The sequence below is a fragment of the Octopus bimaculoides genome, chromosome 2 (genome assembly GCF_046866305.1).
Source record: "Octopus bimaculoides isolate indiv1 chromosome 2, ASM4686630v1, whole genome shotgun sequence".
Classification (NCBI taxonomy): domain Eukaryota; kingdom Metazoa; phylum Mollusca; class Cephalopoda; order Octopoda; family Octopodidae; genus Octopus; species Octopus bimaculoides.
Window position 1 is genome coordinate 116,658,072 of NC_142929.1, and position 23,814 is coordinate 116,681,885.

Here is a 23,814-nt window from a genome sequence, read left to right on the forward strand (position 1 = left end):
ATATATATATATATATATACTTAAACATTATTCATTTGGAACTTACAGTGGAATGAGTATAATAATTAGATTATGAAAAGTTTAATGAATTTATCAAAATGAATTAAACGGATGGGAAAAATATATAAAAAAAAATCATTCCCTTTATCTAAAAGATTAGCTAAAAATACAAAAATATATGCATTTATTTAAATACCAAACCTTTTCCAATAAGAAGTGGGGGAAAAAATTCTGATGGTCTCTGAAAATATTGTATGCTGATTTAATTAGACATGAAGAATTCCATATTGTATCAATGCTTCCCAATTCTAAGTAGAGAAAATATTTTCTATTTGTTCTTTTAAAATTTCAGATACTAACTAACATGCTAGCAATAAAGAAACTAGAAATGTAATCCAAGTGTAGCAATGAACCAATTTTAAAATTTATATAAAGCAATTAAATATCAGCTGATGAAAGTTAAAATAAAACTCCTCAGCATGTTAAATTTACAGATCTCAATAAACTATAAATCTGGTGTAATTAATTAGTCAGCCTACAATGACAAACAATTTACGAGGTTTGGCATGTCAGAAATTTCTAAGAAGTTTCATTATCTAAGGACTTTCACAGCCACATTGAAATTTATGACTTCATCGATAGACAATAGCAAATAGATATACAAATGTAACTTATAAAAACAAACATCAAGAATTTAATTAAAAACTGTCACCTGCAAATATTTAGATACTAGCAATATTGATAACATTGTTCAATTTGAATAAAATAATGTTGGCCATACAACTAAAATGTTATGCAACTCAACTCATTCATCAAATTGTTATATGACAACATAGCCCTCTCATTTCTTTAGGAAGGAATACTTTTACAAAAATCAGATTTGTTTCAAAACCTCCCCAATTTTATATGCTACTATTAGTCAATAACTATGTAACAAACTATGAATAAATGTACAAGCATGCATCAAATTTAAGAGCATGCTACACTTGCTTTAAAATGAAACTGGAGTTAACCACAAACAATTTTGTAAATTGAGAAACGTATATTTTCAAAATGTAAATACACATCTTTCCAATGATGACAAATGCTCAGAAAAGACATAGCAAACACAATATATTGTTTTCTGGTAGTCATTATTAAAAGAAGATTAAATAGTCCTCAGCTACAGAAACACTGATCCAAGAGCAAATACAGTAATTTCTATACTCATGGTAGCATAATATATAGATTAGGATGTAAGATGTGGGTTAATGATATAGAGAACCAATAAGGGAAAAGCAAAAACTTAAAAAGAACTATGATAAACTGAACAATATATAGGAAATCAATTATAAAACTTGACATAAATTTACAATTGCTCAATATTTCTTTATCATCCATTACCATCAGTTAAGCATTCACATTTTTGCACTGGTGTATGTTGTGTATATCTTTGACATTTCTTTAGTGATTTCTCAGCTTGCACTCAACTGATGGTACCCATTTGTGATATTAGTATTATATATCTACTCCAGGATGGTCACTTGTCTTGCAATATTAAAAGTGAAGCAGTCTGCATTTTAAACTGTGCTGTTTCTGAAATTTATGCTGCATACACAACAGACTACATCTACCTTATTCCCTTCTAGTTATTATAGAGCAAAATGTATTTTCTGTAAAAAGAGCAGACTTTGCTTCTGCAGTTTGTAGTTGCTAACCAACCACACTGCCTAGTCTAATACCAACACTTGGTCCTTGTGTGCTTTTAGCAAAGTTCACTGTCGCAAACATTCAGAAATTCTTGTTTTTTTTGCTAGATATTCAGAATTGGTACCAACCTCTTCATATGGAAATGCCTACTACCTGACTAAGTTTTGCAACAAAACTAATTATGTCATCACTCGTATAAAAGATAGCTTCACACTACCAGCAGTATCGATATTTTGTGGTAGTTTTAAATACAGCAGTACAAATACTGTCCTGTAATGATTCTTCTTACAGAACAGAAATGAATTAGAGATAGGGAGATTAGAGTTTTCTCCCTTCCATTTGAGTTCTTCACTTCTTTCAAACTGTGTAAACAAGGTTATTTAAGCATTATGCATTCCAGAACTGGCTGACTGGTGCAATCCCATGAGGTACAGTCATACAAGAAGGTAAGAGTTAAACCCATTCAGAAGTCCCTAGACTGATCAAGCAGATAAAACCAAGCCAGCTAATAAAGAACTCATTTGAGTAGGGGTAAACAGTCCCACCTGCTGTGTGTGTGTGTGGGGGGGGGGGGGAATAAAAGAAGGAAAAAAATTTTTTTTAACACGTGTCTAATCAGAATTGTAAAATATAACCAGCTACAAATCAAAACTGTATACCATCACCCACCATAAATTTCCGTAATTATTACTAACACCCCTAAAACTTCACTCTCTTGTGTATCAGATTTATCTATGATGCCAATGGTGCTACTGTTACAACTGTACATACCACTTAGCAAAACTGGTTCCAATGAACTTTAATGACAAAAAAAAAAAAAAAAACGCCATCTTCATGGTAGACTCAAATCTGTCAAAATAGTTAATGCAGTGAACATCAAAAATCTAATTAGAAATAACTATATGTTGAGGGAAAGACATCATTAACTCATGATGAAGTCTATGACTAAAATATAAGCCAATATATATGTGATACCAGTTGTTCTGACTTGTCATAACTGCCCAGCCCTCTCAATTGATAGTATACACATGACAGTATACTCATGACACTTTCTCCTCATTAATAACAAAAATTATTTCATCTGACATCCTAATGCACCTAGATTTTACGTTTTTACACACAAGAGAAAGAAAAACTGATAAATATTCTTGTTGATAAAACCCACATTTATGAGTTTCTTTGCTACGGCCACTTTCTTCTGTCTATTATGAAGCTGTATTTTGTTGACAAATTACCTTAACCCCACAATCATTTCAGTTAGTCTCAAAATATGAAATCCAAAAAGACTAAATAGAAAGACACAAAAGTTCTGCTTCAAAAAATAAAATTATGTTTAAATTTAACTTGTAAATTATTTTTATTACTGGCTATATCAATGGTTTCATAAATAATATTTACTTTAGCATATGGTTCTTTATCATAAGTTATGCTGAAAATGTGGAGTGAAATAAAATGAAATTAATGTGTGTCAATGTAACACCAACTACACTGCCATTAGTTCAAGTACTTTATACTGCATTAAATGGCCTTGTCCATATCCTAAATTTCATTTAATCACAATTGGATAGAGAAGTCATACAGATATAGCTGAGTACAATTTTTCAAATATTAAAATGCACATCAGGTTTTTGACATAAAAAACATACACATGAAAAGAATGAAGATTTCCAGTCTTTCCACAAAATAGTTTATTTTGCTTGAATCTCAGCAATGTGCTTCTTTTGTAGGACAAGTATCACACTTGCTACATTTGGTAGCAAAGTCTAAAAATCTATATGTATGAATTCAAAAAATATCAACTAATTTCAGTAATATTTTTAATATTGCTTTCAGATTATGTAAACAGTTTACATAATCAAGAAATATTTATATAGAATTTCATATTAAATATGCTAGAGTTTTGAGAATATCCAGGAAAATTCAATATTTTAACCCAATAATGGGTTGAAAGCTATGAAATTTACAATGTGTAATGAGATCCTTTTCGAGTTCATAAAATTAACCACATTAAAAATATTTGGAAAAGTTTTTACTGCTAAACTAGCCAAAGTTTTTAAAAAAGAAAAATGTAAAATAAATTTACACAACAGATTTAAACATGTCAATACACATTTTCAAACGTGAAGAATCTAGAAATAAAGCAATAAACCAGTTAATTTAAATGAAACTTAAATGAGATTCAACATGTGGAAAAGATGATTGCCATCAATTACTATTCCTAAACTATATTGTTGAACCAGTCACTTTAAATAATTGTTTTTTTTTATTGTCTAATTAACTCTTAAAATTTGCGAGCATAATGATCTATTAAATTTATATTGATATATGTCATAAATATCAGTAACTGCAACTGAATAGATAAATTAATGTCTCTTTATAGCTGAGCACATTTTTGTTTTTTTATTAAGGATTATGTATAAATTAATGCAAAATATTTAGGATGGTTTTGGTATCACCATCTATATAATACAAAACTGAAATATAAAAAAATTTTGACAGACTACTTGAGAAATTAACGACAAACACAACACACAATTGAAAGCATCATTACATATATTATAGAAAGATTATCTGTGCAGGACATCAGGATAGTTAGTTGCAGCAAACAGAAAAAGAGATGAGAGGAAAGAAAAATGAAGTTATGAAATTAGTGTTCACAAATTCAAGGAAATAATTTTGACTCAAAATAAAATCAGATTGTTTACTTCATTCTAAACATTCTTAAAGATTATCATCGTAAAACAAAACTGATAAATCTGCAACTGTTCGTCTTGAATTCAACTGGCTGAAAGCTTAACACAGTAATCCAATATAAATTATGATGTACAGCTGAGAAATTCATTCACTGAAAAACAATAATTTTTTTATAACATTCAAACAATCCCAATACGTGCTTTAAAAAATAGGACATTAAATGTACTTACTCAATCCAACAAGTTTATCAGGCACTTTATATTCTTCAGAAGCAACCATTTCCATTGATGAATGTGGGCCTGGGCTTGTGACAGGAGAGGACTTTTGCAAATTTGGATTAGAAACACCTAACTGTTGATTAATACGAGCAGCTGCTTCCTGTGCTGCTTGAGCTGCTTGTGTTGCTTGGTTAGATCTAGAAAACAAAAACATTCAGACAAGAAACAATAAAGCAAAAGTTACAATAACAGAGGAACTGGTTGTGGGTTCGACCTTATGTTTGTTTTCCTATCAATACAAGGCAATATGATTTTGCTAGCCACTATATCACTGAACTGAGAGCATTTTCATTTACATGCAATTGGTTAGGGTATTGAATAATAAAATCAATTATTCCAACACATATGCATTGTCCAAAATTTTTTTAATTAAGGTATGTAATAAACAGAAAAAATCTTACCTCTGTTGTTCAGCCATAGCACGCAACTGAGCACCAATTGCTGCAATCAGAAAAGGAAGAGTTAAAGTTTCAAAAAAGAAGTTAGATACAATTACAATATTTCATGTAAATTAAATTCATCAGTCCACTAAGAATAAGTCTGTCAATTCAGTTATCTCATTAAAAATTTTCCAACGCTTTGCTGATTGCATATCTTAAATGACAAGGAGCCAAAGAATTAAATCAACAATATATAATTTTAAAATTATAAACATAAAAAAATAAACTTGCATTGTTCACAATGAAGTGACACTGATTATAAATAATAAATCTGGATAAGAATATTAAAAACCATAATTTTGAAAGATACGAGACTTGAAACCTCCTGCCACTACCACCACCATAGTTCATGAATGAGTGAATTCAAAATTTATTAGTAAGCAACGAAGCCCCATAAAAACCACTGAGGTAGACTGATCAAAATTCTGAATTTCATTAACAGATTAATAGATGACAACAAAAATTTATTCAAACTATTTTTATGTTAAATGCAAATGTATATGATTTGATGACAATGTGTAAATACAAAATAAAACCAAGACACTAAGAAATATTTCAGGTAGATCAATGAAGAACCAGTACAACTTTATACACTAATACATTGTGGTATTAAAACTTGAAGGAATGAAGATATCTAAATAATTTAATAGGTAAGAGTGCAGCTTGTAATTGAACATTTGAAGTGTTGTGAAAGCATTATAAGCTCATTCTAAGTTGCAGGTGTCAAAACAAAAACCACTAGTTGGCAGATCAATTTGGCAGACAATTTATATAATTATCTAATAGTTTAACCCTTCTGATACCAACCTTACTGAGACTGGTTCTATGATACAAACCTCATGTTTAAAAGCCATTCTAAATTAAAACTTTATGTCAAAATTTCATGCTAATTTGTTCAACACACCAGTTTAGTAATCACAAAGTTATTTTACTAAATTATTTTCAAAACTAATTAAAGCAAAGGCAGTGTATTTCAATATAAATAGAATAACAAATTGATTAAGGACTAATTCCATAAATAAAAAGTAAATGAAAGAAAAAAGCAGGAATGAAATCAATACAGAATAGTTAATTCTAAACAAGAAGATGTAAAAATAAAAATATAAAGTGCTTTAAAATAGTGCAACTAAATTAATTTGCAAAAATAATGTACAAATGTCAAACCAGCCTAATTCAAAATTTCTTAGTAAATATCTTAATTGCATATTAAATGTTGTTAAATGATTTCTTTAAAATACTTCCTCAAATGTAAAATATAATACAGAATAAAAGTTAAAATACAGTATCAGAAAAACCTGCAAATAAAAATACAATTAAAATGGTAACACTTCAAAATAAAACATTGCACCTATTTAAAAGGCATATAGGTTCTATAAGGAAAGGGTGGGGGTGTAGTTTTAAAAAAACCTTAATATAAACTACAATGTCTGATGGTCCACAACACCACAATATGATTAACTATATTTTCTCAATAATTAACCTATGCAATACTTAGTGGCTGATGGAAAATGCAAAGAAATAACTACTGTGCAACTAATAACTTACGATCATTTATCGCAGCAGGTGTCTTCTTTACATCGGGTTCACCTGAAAGAAAATTTTTGAAAGCAATTTAATCAATTGCCTTTCAAGTAATAATTAAAAAAAAAATTATGTAAACAAGAATTATTTTAAATCTATTACAAGTAACTGTTCATGAAAACACTAATGATTGCGTAATGCTAAATTTGCTGATTAAAGAAAAATACTTGGATTATAAAAATCTATCTCAAGAAAATTTTTGACGAAGCTAGTCATTCAGTTGAACTAATAATTATAATAAATGGTAATAAAGCTTCTTTATAAACTCTGTTCACCTAGTCCAAATACTGATCCTCTCCAGTCAAGGCAATCTGTTAACATAACACTAAGAAATACACACTAAGTGTGACATGAATATAGATACAATATAGATATTCATAAGAACAATCTGCAATAAACATTGCAAATAACAATAATCAGCCACAACTTTTGATATCACGGCTCTCATCATTTAACTTTCATGGATTGAACAGTCTGACAGGATCGGATGACCTCAAGAGGTACATTGTGCTTCAGCATCAGCTTGGTCTCTACAGCCGGACGCCCTTCCTAATGCTACCCACCTTACAGTATATACTAGATGCTTTTTTCACGCTACCAGCACTAGTGAGGCTACAGAGTATTTTACAAGACCATGAACCCCAATGAGGTAACTTTATACTAGGTGAGTGGTGAGGGAGGAGAGAGAAGGGGCCAGAGCAGAACAGGTTTTTCATTGCACAAGTGCTACATGACTATATTCATTTTTGAAGAGAGGGCGGAAGTAGTGAAATGGAGCTGGAAAGAATGAAAGAAAAATTTTTATTTAATAAAAAGTTAGGGTGAATCTTTAGTGTAAGGTGGATAGAAATGAGTGGGACAGAGGGATCAGGGAAGAAAGAAAATTTGGTGGCTCAGTGGGAGAGGTGGTCAAAGTGCAAGTGAATAGTATTAATGGATAACCAGTGAAATAATTCTAGAATGAAAGAAAATTGGACAGAGGTCTCCATTTTGTGCATGTGTGTGTACACACAGAGTCTACCAGAATTGGGCTTTGCCAAAGTGAACAGGCCATGAGAATTGCACATTAGTCATCCTCATCCTGTCATCACATCAGTGAAGTTCTAGGTCCTGAGGCTAGTCTTTACCACTTCATTCCATGTCTTCCTGCCTGGAGATTGTCTTATGCAAGCTCCACCCGCATGAAGTGAAACTTTTTTTTTTTTAATACAGCTGTCCTATTATTAATAGTAAAATTATATTCCGCCATTTAGGAATGTACAAATGTCCCAAAAGTCAGCAAGGTCTTTGAAAAGGTCAAGACATCTCAGAATTTTTCATACTCATTTCTTTTTCAGAATATGGTAAAACTTGCAACTAAACAAAAAACCAAAATCATGGAATTTTAAGTTTAACCAGTCTACCATTCCACACTCAAAAGAATATTGCAGACATTTCAATGTCAAAAACCATGTGATCTGATTTGTCAGTTGAATCAACATTTTAGGCAATATGGCTCAGTTACTTACTATGAATGTACAGTCAGTTCAGATAAATCATAAACATGTAAGACTGTTGAAGAACCAGAAACATCTTTTAGCAAATGCTCTGACCTGTTGAGGAATAGCTTGATGTCATAGCATCGCATTTTGAGAGATGATTTGTACTGCTTCCATTAAAATATAATTGATACAGAAACTGTAAATGACAGATCAACAATGCTTAAATTACAATCTAAATTGAAAGGCTGGCTAATGATAAATTTGTTCAGAAGCTGATGAGTGATAAGGTTCATTTCCATTTGCTTTTTTAAAAAGCAGAACAATGGGACATAGGATTAGCGAACTTCTAAAAGTACTCATCAGCATGATTTGCATCCTTTCAAATGCATAGACTGGTGTAGTGCAACTTCAAAAAACACTGGACCATAACTATTTGAAGATACAAATGACAATATAAGAAAAATAACTAGTGAGCACTTTTGGGTTCATGATCAAGTCTTTTTTGTTACTAGCAGAGCAGAACAAACCTGAAATGTGGTTTCAACAAGCTAGAGTCACTGCTCACATGACCTGGACAATGATGGAGTGTCTAAAGCAAATTTTTTATCAAATAATTTAAACAAAATCCTCAGATTTTATGGACATGATGTCTTCTGATCTGACCCTCATCCCCAATTTTCTTCTTTCAAGATATTTCAATGAGTCTGTTCGCATCAATTAACTCCAGGCAAGTCTACAACTTAAGGATAATATCTGTGCAGAAATTCACCAGCCAAATTTTATTAACTAGTGTTATGGTGAATGATATCAACAGAGCACATCTGTGTCATGTAGTAAATGTAGGACATTTATGTTGTATAATATTTCACAATTAAATGATAATATATTTAGAGTGTTTGAATTTTCAAAGATTTCAGAATCACTAGGTGGCCTCTGGGACACCCCATAAAATGCTTGGAAAAATAGCTAGCATGGAGCTTGCCTTTTACATGACAAGATTCTTCAAACATATATACATGTTTACCTGTGTGCTATACACACTTATGAATTATTGCATTACATTCCCAAAAGGCCTTGCAAAAAGCTTGTATGCATATGTAAATTAACTGATATATATATATATATATATATATATATATATGCACAACTTTCATACACACAAAAACAGATATGTATGTACACACATGAATACAAAACGAAATCTGAACTTGTTGCCTCTCATGGGAAAATTGACAAGACTTTGCTGATTGGTGACATACTGTGTATGACAGAACCATCCAACTAGGTTAGCCAAAACAAATAACACGAGTGTATATATGGCATCATTTTATACATCCATGTCCAAGCTGCCAGAAGTCTACATCACCAGCTTCTTTGATAGTATCACATCCCTCAAATACAGGTTAGGTTATCTACATCCACCTCCATGTCCCTCAAACTATCAATGCCTTTATCTCTTATGCCCCTACTGCTCATCTCTCAATTACACCCTACACTTTTCAATCACATTGTTCTACCACCGTGCTGCCAGTGTGACTAACAACGGCACTGCATCTCCTCTTTTCATTGTACAGAGTTTCCAGAGTAAATAAGGATGCTACTCCATCTCCCTTACTCACATCAATATACTAGGCACCTGTCGTCCTTGTCACTCTAGCAGTCTTATCTATCTTGAGTCACCAGAAGTCTCTTCAACATGATTCACAATAGATATCCTACCTATACAACTCCACTGCCTAATTGCTATAAATATCCATTATTCAGCCTCACCATTTATCCACTCCTTGCTGTCCATTCACATGTTCACTCTATTGTGTTTAGTATGGAGACAAAAAGACTTCAGTTTTAAACAATTTGCTCGCTCTGTAAATTGGTGTTAGGAAGAGCATCCACAAATCAAGTCATTAAATAAAACTTGTGAATAGGATGTAGTAAACTAGCCCATCATGAAGTTTATCAACACCAGTTCAACCCATCCCAGCAAAGAAAGCTGACATAATAAAGTTGTGTATGTGTGAATATGATTTTACATACAAATACACACAAACATCATTTTAATGTCCACTTTCCCATGCTTGCATAGAGTTCTAGACAAGTTTTCTATGGTTGGATGCCCTTCCCTTTGCCAACTTTTACTCATTTCCAAGTACACAAACATATACTTGCAGACAATGACTTTGGGCTGCCCAAGGAGCTATCACCTGAAGCACCACTGAGGTCCTGTGATAGGCAAGTGAACTTTTTAACCACACACGTGGTGTGTATGTGTATAGTGATAAAGGGTTTAAGAAATCCAGATGAATATCTCAGCACTCCAAAGAAAGAAAGAAAAAAACGGTCTGAGAGGATGTCAAGTGAAGATGGGTCATTCTACACAAACTCTAAGTTCAACAAGATTCACCAATCAATTGTGTTAATTGTAAGAGTATAATAACAATCAGACTAAAAAAATTACATTGTTACATAATTTTATTCAAAGGTTATGATTGCTTTGAATGGCTAGAGGAACTTCAGTAAATGGAAGTTGTAGATAACTAAAATATCAAATTACCTTCTTTGATTTAATATAAAACTTTCCAATGCTATCATACCCAATGACGAGCATAGCAGAATAGAATTACAAGGGTATCAAGTCACAAAAGTTAGAGTTATAGATCAGAATGGATGAGATGTGTTCAGAAGTACTCTTGATGCCCCTTTTTCTTGTAAAACAGTTGCAGATGTATTTAGTTAAGTAAGCCAGTGTATGTGGCATTCACTGACTTGGAGAAAATCATCAATAGGGTCATATTAGCTGTGATATGGTGGTCACTGAAGAAGTCAGATAAATGGTATGGTAGAGCCATACAGGGATGCTTTAGTCAGTAATGTACAACAATGAATTTAATTCACCAGGAGACCCCCTCCTATTCACCATGGTCCACAAGGCCATAAAAAAGAACTTTAAGATCAGTTGCCTTCGGTAACAACCACATACTGATGACTTCATAGTGGAAAATATAGTAGAATTAGAAAAGGAATACCTGGAATCAAAGGGCCTTATGAAGTTAACATAGCAAAGACCAAAATTCTAGTTGGCAGGAAAACAGACAAGACTCTACTCCCTTCAGGAAAATAACCCTAATCAATGTGTAGGAAAGGCATAGGCATAGGTAGAAATTCCATATGGTGTATTCAGTGCAAGTAATGGAGCCAAGAAAAGCAGTGGAATCGGAGAAAGGGTGAGAGAAGAAGACTATGAGGCAGATGTGAAGAAGCAACAAATACTATGAACACCTGGGAAAGATTTTCAGAATGCCCAGGATGTAATAGATAATTTCTATTACATAGGTAATCTAATAAGCAGAGGATGTTCTGGAATAAAAACAGAAAGGAAAGTTCAGGAAGCTTTTACAAAGGGTCTTTTTCTCTGATGAAATGTACATTGTATATGAACACATTATGTAGTTGTGGAGATGGGAATGCAGAAAGGAACAGAATACTCTGTAGGATGTGCAATGTCAGTGTGTATTTAAGTAGTGAAGGATGATAAAGATGAGACAAAGGACTGAGATGATAGTCAATTTGCTGAGCCTAAGAAGACCCATCCAGCACAGTAAAAGTGAGACCCTAAAAGTATTATGTTTATACACTTACTGTCCCCTGTTCCTGCTCCCAATCTGTCCCTACCAAGCCCTCACTACTTCTCAGCTTCTAGCATCCATTTCTCTGTCAGTCTTCTAACTAGCTGCTGTAATCATGAGAGCAGAATTTGCACAGAATTCATTCCTTTTAGTACAACTAGTTAACTCTTCTTAGAACAACTTATGTAACTCATCCATGTGCATCACATGACTAAACCATTAGTCTTCTCTCAAGCACATATCTGATTCCTCTTATGCCTAACTATTCTTTCAATACAAAATATAAAAAGCTAATTAAGCCTTACTTTTACAGCATGGAGTACTTTACACTCAAGGAGGTGGAATAAAACTAAAATGAATAGAAACATCAAAGTTGTGTTCTTTATCTTCATCATTTCAGGTTTTATGCTGGTATGGGTTAAATCTATGTATATATGTAAAGAAAAACAAATTGGACCCAAACCTATAATAAAGGAAAACAGGCTCATGCAAGCATAGAAAAATGGTTGTTAAGATGATATTTTATTTGTATCTGTTTAATTTATATTGTATTTTGCAGTTAATGAAGCTTCTATAGCTGTTTGCATTTTTTTGCTTTTGGAATTGTCAATTAGTATATCCAATTTCATTTTGCATACATTATGAGGTGTGACATGACCTTGTTGCAAATGCATCTCCAGCTGATGTATAGAGGCTCTGTATTTGAGTGCCTAATGTAATAATGGGTTCGAATTTTGGCACAAGCCCAGCAATTTTGGGGGAGGAGGTTAATTTAATCCCATCAACACCAGTACTATTCGAACAACATAAAGATGAACAAAATGCTACTAAACATTTTGTCCAATGTTCTAAAGATTCTGCCACCCTGCTGCCTTGAGTGCCTAATGTAATAATAATAATCTCTTACTATAAAAAAAAAATTTTTTTTAAAAAGCTGGCAGCTATAAAATAATGACCCAATTATGTCTTTGTCCAATCCATGCTAGCATGGAAAGAAGAAAGCCATCAATATGTCTAATTTATTAGCATGTGAAGCTTCTTGAAAGTTATTCCGAAATTTAAATGAAATACTTATGCATATGCCTGAAGACATGCAGAATGGCAATATTTAAGCAGAAGCATATTAGCTCATTTGTTACTATGGCAGCCATGGATGGCCGAGAATTTTATTGGTGAATGTTGCCAATTCAACCAATAATGGCTGAACTAACCTAGTTATATTTAAATGAAAATTTCAGTGCAACTCTTGTTAGTACATTCGTGAAAACATAATTTCACAATGTAAAATGAGTCAGTGTCCAAAATTATTTCATATTATATCTGAGTCCTGCAAATTTTTGTAGTTTTTTTTTTTTTCCCCTATTTTTTTCTACTTCGATTTTCTAGGATGTTTCACTATGAATGAAAACTGGATGCCAGTTTCATGTTGTCAAGCAGTGAGTTTGAATCCGAAGTATTTGCAAAAGAAAACATAGGAAAGTCTAAGAAAATATAAGGCAAACATAAAAACCACATGTGTGATTATGAATCAGATATTTCTTTTTGGAAAGCAAAACAATTCTGACAACAGTTCCAATAATGATTGAAAAAATTAAAAAAATTGTACCTGAATATAGTAAAAATCTTTTTAAAATGTTTATCTTTACCAGGTGGTGCTATTAAGTTAGGCATGGCCTAGATCTATACTGGCCGAAAGTTACCTTTTCGGTTATTATATATTTTTTTTTTTTTACTTTTGCCTTTGAAGCAATTACTGTGGAAGCAAGACATTATGTAGAATATAAAGATTAAAAAAAATATAGTTTGAAGTTTCCCACATACTTGGAAGAAAGAAATCCAATTATCTTAGGGATATTGTGTGTTTGTGTGTGTAATTCAATTTCAATAATTTTGTTGAATTTACCTTTAATTAGATTTGCTTTGAGACAAAAATTATGAAACATTTGGTAAAAGAATTTTTTGTTAAATTATGTTCCAAAAATCACAATGGTTGTCTTGAAAGTGGTCTTATTACACTATTTTAGAATTTAATAGAAACATTGAAATATGATTAATTTCAGAGATATGACTGGGTGCACCCCCACCCCATTCATCTTTTCCAACAGGAGAACAATCCCTCACAATCATGTGTAAAATGTACATAACTACTGCAACCCCCAACCCTGAGCCTACTATATTTCTCTCCATCATTTGCTACAGTCACCTCTATCCTACTGACTCAACCAGTCCAAACCTGTGTCACTCCACTTATTCTCATCACACGAAATTCCTCAAGTTCATGTCCTGACACATCATCATCTTTCTAACTATTCCTACCTTACTCTCTAACTGGAGTATCCATGTATCTACTCTACAATAAGACACATCCCTGTTCCTCTAAACTCTTGACATCTCATCAACTGGTACAAAGCCAACCCACTCAACAATACTCTCCCCTCCTCCCTTGTAAGTTATTTGGTGACCCTGTCAGTGATGGGGCCATGTAAAAAGCACGTAGTACACTGTAAAGTGGTTGGGCTAAGAAAGGAATCCAGCTGAAAATGTTTAGTTTCCATACTAGCATAGATTGGTTGTCCAAGTCAGTTTATATCAGAGTTGGTACCCTTGAAGATGGGTCAGAGACCTGTACCTCACTTGAACATTTTACTTTTGGCTTGGTATCCTCAACTAGGTGGCCTTTCTATGGTTAACAACTTCACACTGTCCTAGGATCATGTCCATAAAATTAGTGAGATTGCATTGTACCCTTATCACTATGATGCTTTCACTCACTCCAGGTTAAGTGGCTGAGATGAATAGAAGCAAGAGAGATGACAGAAGAATCAGGTGGATGAGGGGAGCAAGAATGTGATGTTATTAGCCTAAAATACAATAGTTATATGGGAGGAGCTGATCAAACAAATCAGATGAGCCATTACCTGGTTGGTAATGACTAGGTGGTGATACATGGTTTGGTATATAGTAAACAAGAATATTGTGAATATGTTTTTACTGTATATCAAATCAGGAAGGGATCAAAAGCAATTCGACCATCTGCAATTCTAAGTAGATGCACCAATGGAATTGAAGATAAATTATCCATCGAAAAAATAACTGTTGGGGAAAAAGGCAAAAGCCTGCCAGAAGTACATCTCACTGACTTCAGCCTATCTCCATCAAATAAAAAATCTGTGCACTGAATGCCAACATTAGAAAAGGGAAGCTCCAGTGAACAATCACTTGAAACAACTGTTTTAGTGTGCATTCTGCAAGGTTCTGCATTATGCAGAGTGAGATATATTGTAAGTTTCCATAACAGGAGGAATGTATAATTTGTATTTAGTTAATTTTGAGTTTTATAAAATACTTTTTCAAATTTAGTATTTATTTATTTATTTATTCTATTTACTTGTAAGCTGAGTGACTACTTCTGATTAATTTATATTTGTGAATAATTATTGCATATGTATGCATTCATGTGTGTGGATAGTTTTTGTAGTTTTCTTTAGTCCTCAGTTCCAATATTTTGTTGTATTTTTACCTTTATGGTACACCTGTTTTATGTATATTTTTAGTTGAATTGAAAATTCTATAATATGCACAATTCTTCTGTATTGAAATGTATACCCAGCTTCAAAAACAAAGTTCATAATTTTACAATTTGCTGAATTTACCTGTAAGCTGATTCACTTAAAGAGAAATATTACATAATGGATTTTGAAACTTTTTGTGCTCCAAAAATCATGTTCGCAAGTCAATAGATAAAAATGTTATAGCTGTTTATGAAATTGGTCTAAATTCATGACTATTTTAGAATTCAATTGAAACACATGGGGTGTCTATTTTCGTTAGACTATAGTAACGAAAGGACTTAAAAAAAAAAAAATGAACCATCAGACAAAGCAATTATAAAAAAATTTTTTAAATGAGGTATAAATGAAATGTCATGAAGTTATCTTATTTTCCAGTTTACAATGTTACAGCAAAGGATTTAAGAAACTAAGACGATTAGGTAAACCAAAAAAAAAAAAAGACAACAACAAAAAAACCCCTTAAATTCACAAAGCAAAATAATGAAATCATCCCCATTTCAAATAAAATTGCACAAATAAGCTTGACTTAGAACTATTGTTATAAGTTTCTTATTTTGCTCTGATAAAATCACATTACATACACAAAAAAATCTTTATAAAACTAGCTAAATGTCCAACCATAACTATTTTCAATCAATTTTAATCTACATAAGTATTTGAAGAATTTTGCCCAATTAAAGTCTACAAGCAATTACAATGAAATATTTAATTGTTGCTTCTTCAGAAAATAAGTTGCTTTGTGCTGAACAGTAATATAGTTTCGAAAATATTTCATAAAATCAAGCCATGAATATTAAGGACAAAAAAATTTTTATATGAATACTTACCATATCCAGCTCCATCTTCAAAGGGTCTCTTGATACCCTGTCCATCTCCAGCAGGTTGGTTTATTTTGGCGGCAATCTGATGAATAGCAAAATTAATGTTATACATATTTGGCATACTTTAAAAAATACAACAAATTAAAACATTTTTATACATGTGTGTGTATATGTGCAGACATGGTTATATAGTTAAGTTTGCATTATATATAGAGAGATAAAAACATACAGGCTCTGTGATATCCTCAACACCCTATCTAATACATGTTTCAACCTGTGCTAAATTGCACTTCCAACCAGCACTCACCCCGGGTTACCGTTACGAGCTCAAGACTGGAGATTTCAAAATGTTGATTGTCTCTAAATGTTTATTTCACTGCCATTTCTGAAAACTATGCCTGAGCCAACACACTAAAAAGTAGACCAAAAGCTTAATGGCATTCTGGAATTGGAACATTTGCATAAATGGTAGGTGAACAGTGTCAAAATTTTACTAGTCAAAAACTCCCAAATTGTATATTAAAAAAGAAAAAGCTTGAAAATGTTGATTTAAAAAAGAAAAAGGATATTTTTTAATCCAAAGGAAAGAAAGAGACTAAAGTATGGGTTTTATTCAAACTGTGGGGATTTGGGAGAGGGGGAACTTTGTTGTTAGCAAATTTATCCGGAAGAAGTTACTTGACAAGAACTACAATGCAGAAAACCTAATTCATATCTAGCCCTTAGATTTGGATTTAATATAATTAAGGTATCAACTTCTTTGATAGGTTCTTCCACATGTCTAAAGGAGCATTATCTTGTAGAATGTCCTCTTAGAATGCAATTTTGACACCATGGTAGAGCTCGTTTCTGTAGCTGGTTAACTTCATCACACAAAATCCTGGTTAATGTGTCTTCTTGAACTTGCACATAGTATGTGTAATGCTGATCTAATTTTGTTCTGCTTGAAGGAATAGACAAAGCCCAGTACATTATACTTTGGTAATGTTTAACACTGATGTGATCATTAGTATTAAGGGTTATGAGAATAGTGGCTGAGTGTCAAAAAATTTCAACTTCCTCTGATCCGCTTTTTTTATTCTTTCAATTTAATATGTACAGCACTGAGACTTCACAATGATCTAGAATGAGACTTCAAGCTTTAAAAAAAAAAAAAACTTTTTAAGATTATATTAGTCTAATAAATTAAGATATAGATCCGTTTCTTATATTCTGTACACATAAGTTATTTATGTGAAACCCAAAATGGAAAACCAACTCTATTTCTGCCATAAAATCATAAAGATCTGAGGCATTTTACCAATATCAAATGAATAACCATCACCATCTGTACCAATACAAACATATAAACCTTATTTTATTTCAGAAGTTCTTGTCTGCAAAAATTACAGTAAGCATTCCATTTCAATATTCTACTTGCAGTTTAATTCTATCATCTAAGTATTCATTTTGAAAAAATTGCTACAGGTGACTACAACCATCTCATTACAACTTTTGTCTTTCAAAATTACTCGATGCATTTGAATCTTTCACTTGCAAAGATTGATACAGACATCAGAGTTGGCTATTTTCTACCGTCTTGTAAGGGATTGTTTATGTTACATTACAAAAAGTATACACTTATTACAAAGACAGTATGCTACTAGACTAAACTACTGAGCAACCCAACAAGTTTTGTTACTGTGAAATCCAGGTATATTTGACAGTTCAATTATCTCCTTAGTTTGCCAAACTGTGGTGTCAGAATATCAAAATATCTACTCAAGATAGGTCAAGTTACTTTTATACTTTACCCTCTCTCATCACTTCACATCTCTGCACATCTATTCTTCTTCAGTCATAAGGACCACTTTCAGCTTTAATCCTGAAAATTTCAAGATGCCCTCTTTATAGTTGGTGCCACACACAAAAGCACTCTAGAAAGTGGTTGGCATTAGGCAGTGCATGAAGCTTTAAAAGCTGTGCCAATACAGATATTGGAGCACAATAAAATCCTTTAACAACGGATCTTATCAAGCTGTCCAACCATGCATTTTGCTATGCTTGCATGGCCTGATGCCCTTCTCGTTGCCAACTCTCAAATGGTTTCACCTAAGGTAATAATTCCTTAAGTCCTTGAAACAAGCAACCTATCCGTCAAAATATTGCAAACAAATGACACTGCTTGTATGACTGGTAGCTTGTTTACAATTATCATACAAATATCAAGATGAGGGCAAGGCACACAGGCATACAAATGACAAGTTTTCTACCAACATCTTTGCAGCAAACTGAAGTAACAGGGATATAAAGATGAGCACAAAGCTGGGGGAAGGAAGAGAGAAAAATGAAACATCTGTAAATGTATATATTATAAAGATCGTTGAAACGGACTAATGCAGTTAGATAGACAAATAAATAAATGGATGAAAAAGTTCAAAATTTAAAATTGGAGGAGGGGCGAAATTTGAGCCCTTTATTAAACTTTATAACATTAATTATTAAACAATGTTTGAAATGATCCATTTCTAAATCTGAGAGAGACTTAAGCAGCAGTGTTACGATAAAGTAGTTGTATACTGTCAACTTAATGTGACAGTCAGGGACATGTCCCTGAATGCAGGCTAAGCTGGCTGGAGGTGCTTGTCTCCCCCTTGTAAACACAAGGACACAGGAAATGTGTCAAGGCCGACTGGAAGCGGTCCAGCTTCCTAGGGCTAAATAGCAGTAGTATGATTCCCTTATTAGGACTGTCACGTTAAGTTGACAGTATACTACTTTAAACAATGTTTGTTTCTCATAAATGATTTACTTTCTATTAAATTTCGATTTGTACATGTTCGTCAATACGCTACGATATCTTTAAAGTAAACAATCAGAAACTTTTTTTTTTTTTTTTTTTGCATATTCGTCATCTGGGGGCTAATGCAGTTTTGGGACCTTTATGATTTGACGGGCAACATTTTTTTTTATGTAGTGTTTTTGGTACCGAAACACTTTCAAACTTCGTATACTTGTATATTTTGTGGTATAGAACAGATAAAAAAAATTGTATTCGAAGTTATTACACATTAAAAATTGTCTTATTTCGATAATTTCAACTAATCACTGACGTCTATTCAGTTGAATAATTACTGCTGTGACGGTGTATACGGTATTAATCCCCGTTAGTTCTGATATTTCCGATTAACTAGACTGTTCGTAAACAAAGGGGGAAAAGCCATCAAAATACTTGAATATTGCCTGCACTTGTTATTGGAGCTGCCACAATTATTAATGCACCTCCACCAAGTGCTTCATTTCCTAGAAATAGCAGCCAAATCTTCTTCAAATCAAACTCTAGTTTAGGGTTAGGGTTAAATATATGCGTATAAATTACGATTAAACCGGATGAAATATGTCACAGGGAATAACATTTTTATGATCGGCCAAAAATGATTGTTTACGAAAGAGCGCTGACTGTATTCAGCTGAATATACGTCAGTGATTGGTTGAAATTACAGAAATACGACAACTTTAACATGAAATAACTTGCGATGTACAATTTTTTGTTAAGAAGGCTAAGAGAAAAAGTTGCTTTGTATGACACATTCTACCAGTGTCCCAAGTTTGAAAGTGTTTCGTTAAGAAAACAAGTGTTGCCCGTCAAATCACAAAGATCCCAGTTTTGCACCTCTCCTTGAAATATACATCTTTTGGAAAAAGTTTTTTTTTGAATCTTACGTTTTAGATGTCGGAGATTACGAATATACAAAAAAAATATATTTTTAAAAATTTCACCCCAGCCCCAACCCAATTTAAATTTTTGATTTTGTTTACTTTCAAGAGATCGTAGCGAATTGACGAACACATGCAAATCGAAATTACATGCAGACAAAAACATTAAAGTGAAAAGAATTTACGTTTTACTTGTTTGCCTTAAATAATAATTTAATGTAAATTACACCATGTTATGAGAAACATGTTTAATAAGGGGCTCAAATTTCACCCCTTCCCTCAATTTTAAACTTTTTCATCCATTTATTTATCTATTTATCCCTGTCCCTTTATTCATAAAATAGATTTGTCAACTCATTCATATCTATCTCTTTATACACATAATGCTTATTGAATTTAAAATTTTGAAAACGCGGAATCTGTCATCTAAAACATTAGGGGGGAAATTTTTTTTTGAAAAATTTAAATGGTGGGGAGTGGTGGTTTAGGGTTAAAATTTTTTTTTTTTGCATATTCGTAATCTCCAACATCTAAAACGTAGGTATCCGAAAAATTTTTTTTTTTCAACAAATGCATTTTTCAAGAAGTGCGAAACTGCATTAGCCTCAAAACGGACCGATTTTAAAGAAAATTCTGATTTGCACCACAGTAGAAATCACTATGAACTAAGGCACGCCACTCATTTCAAATTTTGGCAGCTCTGTCGAAAAACAGACAGCAGTTAGCGTGCTATTTCTAGCATTTTGGGTGGTAAATTTTATAACACAGAGAAGAGATATATGTATATAAAGTACCAACGATGGAAAAAAATGCCGTTTGGCATCTCCCACCCCGACTGTTTCCTCATAGCTTTTGAAAAACTATTTTTTTAAATGGAATTTTGCCGCGATGCTTTTGAAGGTGAGATTGCAATCATGTTGACAACACAGGTAAGAAGTTCCGGCCTTTTCTCCCACTTCTGTTTTTGTTTCCTACTAAATGTTTATCTTTGAATATTTTGCAGAAGTGCGCATTCGGGGAAAATAAATAATGAAATGTTCTGTTAGGTCTGGAGAGAGTTATTCTCTTTTTGGTGCCTTATAATTCAACACACTCACCGGTAAAATTTCCATTTATTTCTTTTTTATTCTTCTAAAATTTTCGTTGCGTCTTGCAACCTTTTCAATAGTTTTGACTTGAAACAATTGAAAAGGTTGCAAGACGCAACGAATTTTAGAAAAATAAAAAAAGAAAGAAATGGAAATTTTACCGGTGAGTGTGTTAAATTATAAGGCACCAAAAAGAGAATGACTCTCCCCAGACAACATAATATGCTTCAACACACGAACTCACATAAAGAATCTTGCAAACCAAATCAAAAACGAAATAAAATAACGTAAAATAACATAAATCTGATAAATGAATAAAATTAGAATTATACGAAATTCCTCCTAAAAATTTTGCTTCTAAATTATATCAACATAATTGTAATCAACATCCTCGAAAGCGTGTCTCTGCAACACCTCATAAATACGAATTTTTCAAACAGATGAGGAAACAAATTCGGGGCGAGCACCCTAACTGTAAATTACGACTTAATGAAGAGGAAAGAGCAGTAAAAACCCACAAATATTTCAAAACATTCGACAGGTATCGCGAGGGGGGGGGGGACCCTGCTGATGTCGCTAGTGAATAAATTTGCAGCGTCCTTTGTCTGTGGTATAATCTGTACTAGGATAATTTATGGGGTGCTTAATTCTGAATCCCGTCTCATTCACACCTCACCATTCAATTATTTGCAAACATGAGCCACAAAATATTGCTCATCAGAGTCGAAAAATGACCTTTAAGTAGCGCTTACGATCAAGTAGGTATCATCAGTGGAAAGACCACAGTTTTCAAGCAATTGGTAGTGACATGGCTTTCAGAAAGTTGATATTGAATATCAATCTTGGAACACCAACTGGTAATTTTTTGTTCGTTTATGATGAATTTTAATCTGATATTAAAAATAAATGTAAATTTAACCTAATATTTATTAACTTATCAACTACTTCACGTCGAGAAGTCTCCTACCTAGAATGAGGAGCTAATAAAACAGTTGTTTTTTTTTTTGTTCTTTTACTTTGATCCCTATTTTACTCTACTCGCCTCAAAGATATTTGATGTCTAAAACGTCTTATTATATTTTTATAATTAAAAACTATTAGGAATTGCATTTAAAACATTAAAATATTGTGAATAATCAATTTATTGCACGTAAACTTAAGCAACAAAAGTTGACAAGACAACATGTGGTCAGGAAAACCACCGAATTCATTGTTTACACATTTTCGAAAGATCTTGTACAGAGACATTTTATTTTAAAGACCGAAAGGATTTTTTGTTGCACAGCATATTTGTATTAACACAAAGAACATTGTAGGTACAATTAACTTTTTTGAATCGTTCAGATTAATAGGTAAATTCAGCGGTATGTTGTAACAATGAACAGATGCGTTTAGTAAATCGCCACACTCACTGCCTTGTACAGCATATGTACTGGTGGTTATAATTTGGAGTTTATAAATTTGGAATAACTGCATAAGATCTCAAGACAACCAAACGAAAGTAGAGAATCCATCAGGAAATTGTTGAAATAGTTTAAGGCTATATTCATGTCAAGAACCTATTGTTGAGAATCGTGAATGTGTAAAACCTAAAACAATAAGAATTTGTAAACAGATTAAACGTAAGAATTTGTAAATTCTTATTTTTTTAATATAACAATTTATCAAACGAAAAACTGTTTCTAGTAGTTGCAAGCATTCTTTAAAAGTAAAAAATTGTTGTAAGCCATGTGCATACAAAAAACACCCATAAAATTCCGAATAGATAAAAAAAATTTCAGAATCTTAATTTCCGGTGCTCCAGCTTGGCCGCAGTCAAATGAGTGAAACAAATTAAAGAATATTTAAAACGAGAAATCAAAAAGAATATTTCGTAAAGAAGCCTTTTTAGTTTGTGATCACAAACGGAAAGAACCCCTCCCACCCAAAAAAAACGCAGTTATGTCCCTTACATCTTCATGTACTAATACCAACTATGGCTGCTGATGACGATGATTGTAATAATGAAGAAACTCCTTTCTGGGATTTCATCACATGGGGTAAATGTGCTCCCTTCAAATAAAAGCGACAGTGAATCAAACTAAAAGTATTATAAACAGACACGATGAAGGACTGATAAGTACTACTACGTAAGGTATGCAGAAGAATCCATGTAATCTCAGATGATTTCAAAACCAATAGGAATCGGAGAAATTTTTTAAAAATTTTCCATCGTAATTTTATGTAAAGATTTAACACTATCAAGTCAAAGGTTACTAATTAGATATATGGTAACGTAAATTGATCCAAGAATTCCTGCCACATAAATTCTATCTAAGTGACTTAAAAAAAAGCAAAAACATTTTTGCATCTTACAGATCCTTGTAAAACTAACACTGAAGTCGATATCATTCCCAATGTTCGACAAAAGAGGATTAAATAATTTTTCGTTTCATTTGTAGTTTTCAAAAGTGGTTAAACCATGATTACCTCTCCTTGAGTTTTGTAGGGATTTTAATAACACACAGCTTCTGGCCAGCATGTCTGGAAGAGACGTGCAATTAAGAGGAGTAGCAATCAATATTCAACACGAAACTGATGCTAATATTCTCATCAGTTTAGATGCCACAACCAGTAATACATATATTGTACTTTTGTTGCTTCTGACTCATGGACAACTGACTTAATGAGGTTTTTCTTTTACACACTCCAAAATTTAAGATGTTTTCTTTGTCTTCTATAGCACCAAAGGAATTTTGCCTGCTTTTCATACAAATAATATATAAAGACACTATAAGTTATTGATTTTGTTTTACAAATGTTTTTAAATGTGCAGATTATAGTCATTCAAAAAATTTTCTGATAATGTATT

The 23,814-nt window shown here is 32.5% G+C and overlaps 1 protein-coding gene across 8 annotated transcripts in view; it reads right to left on the reverse strand.

Moving 5' to 3' along the window:
• Positions 1 to 23,814, reverse strand: part of LOC106879355 (far upstream element-binding protein 3) — a 54,038-nt gene that overhangs the window by 28,285 nt on the left and 1,939 nt on the right. For 4 of the 8 annotated variants that reach the window (XM_014928870.3, XM_089347545.1, XM_014928872.3 and 1 more), the window contains exons 2-5: positions 16,186 to 16,261; positions 6,647 to 6,688; positions 5,063 to 5,102; positions 4,614 to 4,798 (exon numbers count right to left, since the gene is read on the reverse strand). In XM_014928870.3, the coding sequence (XP_014784356.1) occupies positions 4,614 to 4,798; positions 5,063 to 5,102; positions 6,647 to 6,688; positions 16,186 to 16,261 (343 nt within the window). The remainder of the gene's footprint in view (positions 1 to 4,613; positions 4,799 to 5,062; positions 5,103 to 6,646; positions 6,689 to 16,185; positions 16,262 to 23,814) is intronic. The other 4 variants (XM_089347547.1, XM_089347546.1, XM_089347544.1 and 1 more) reach the window with 1 other exon arrangement.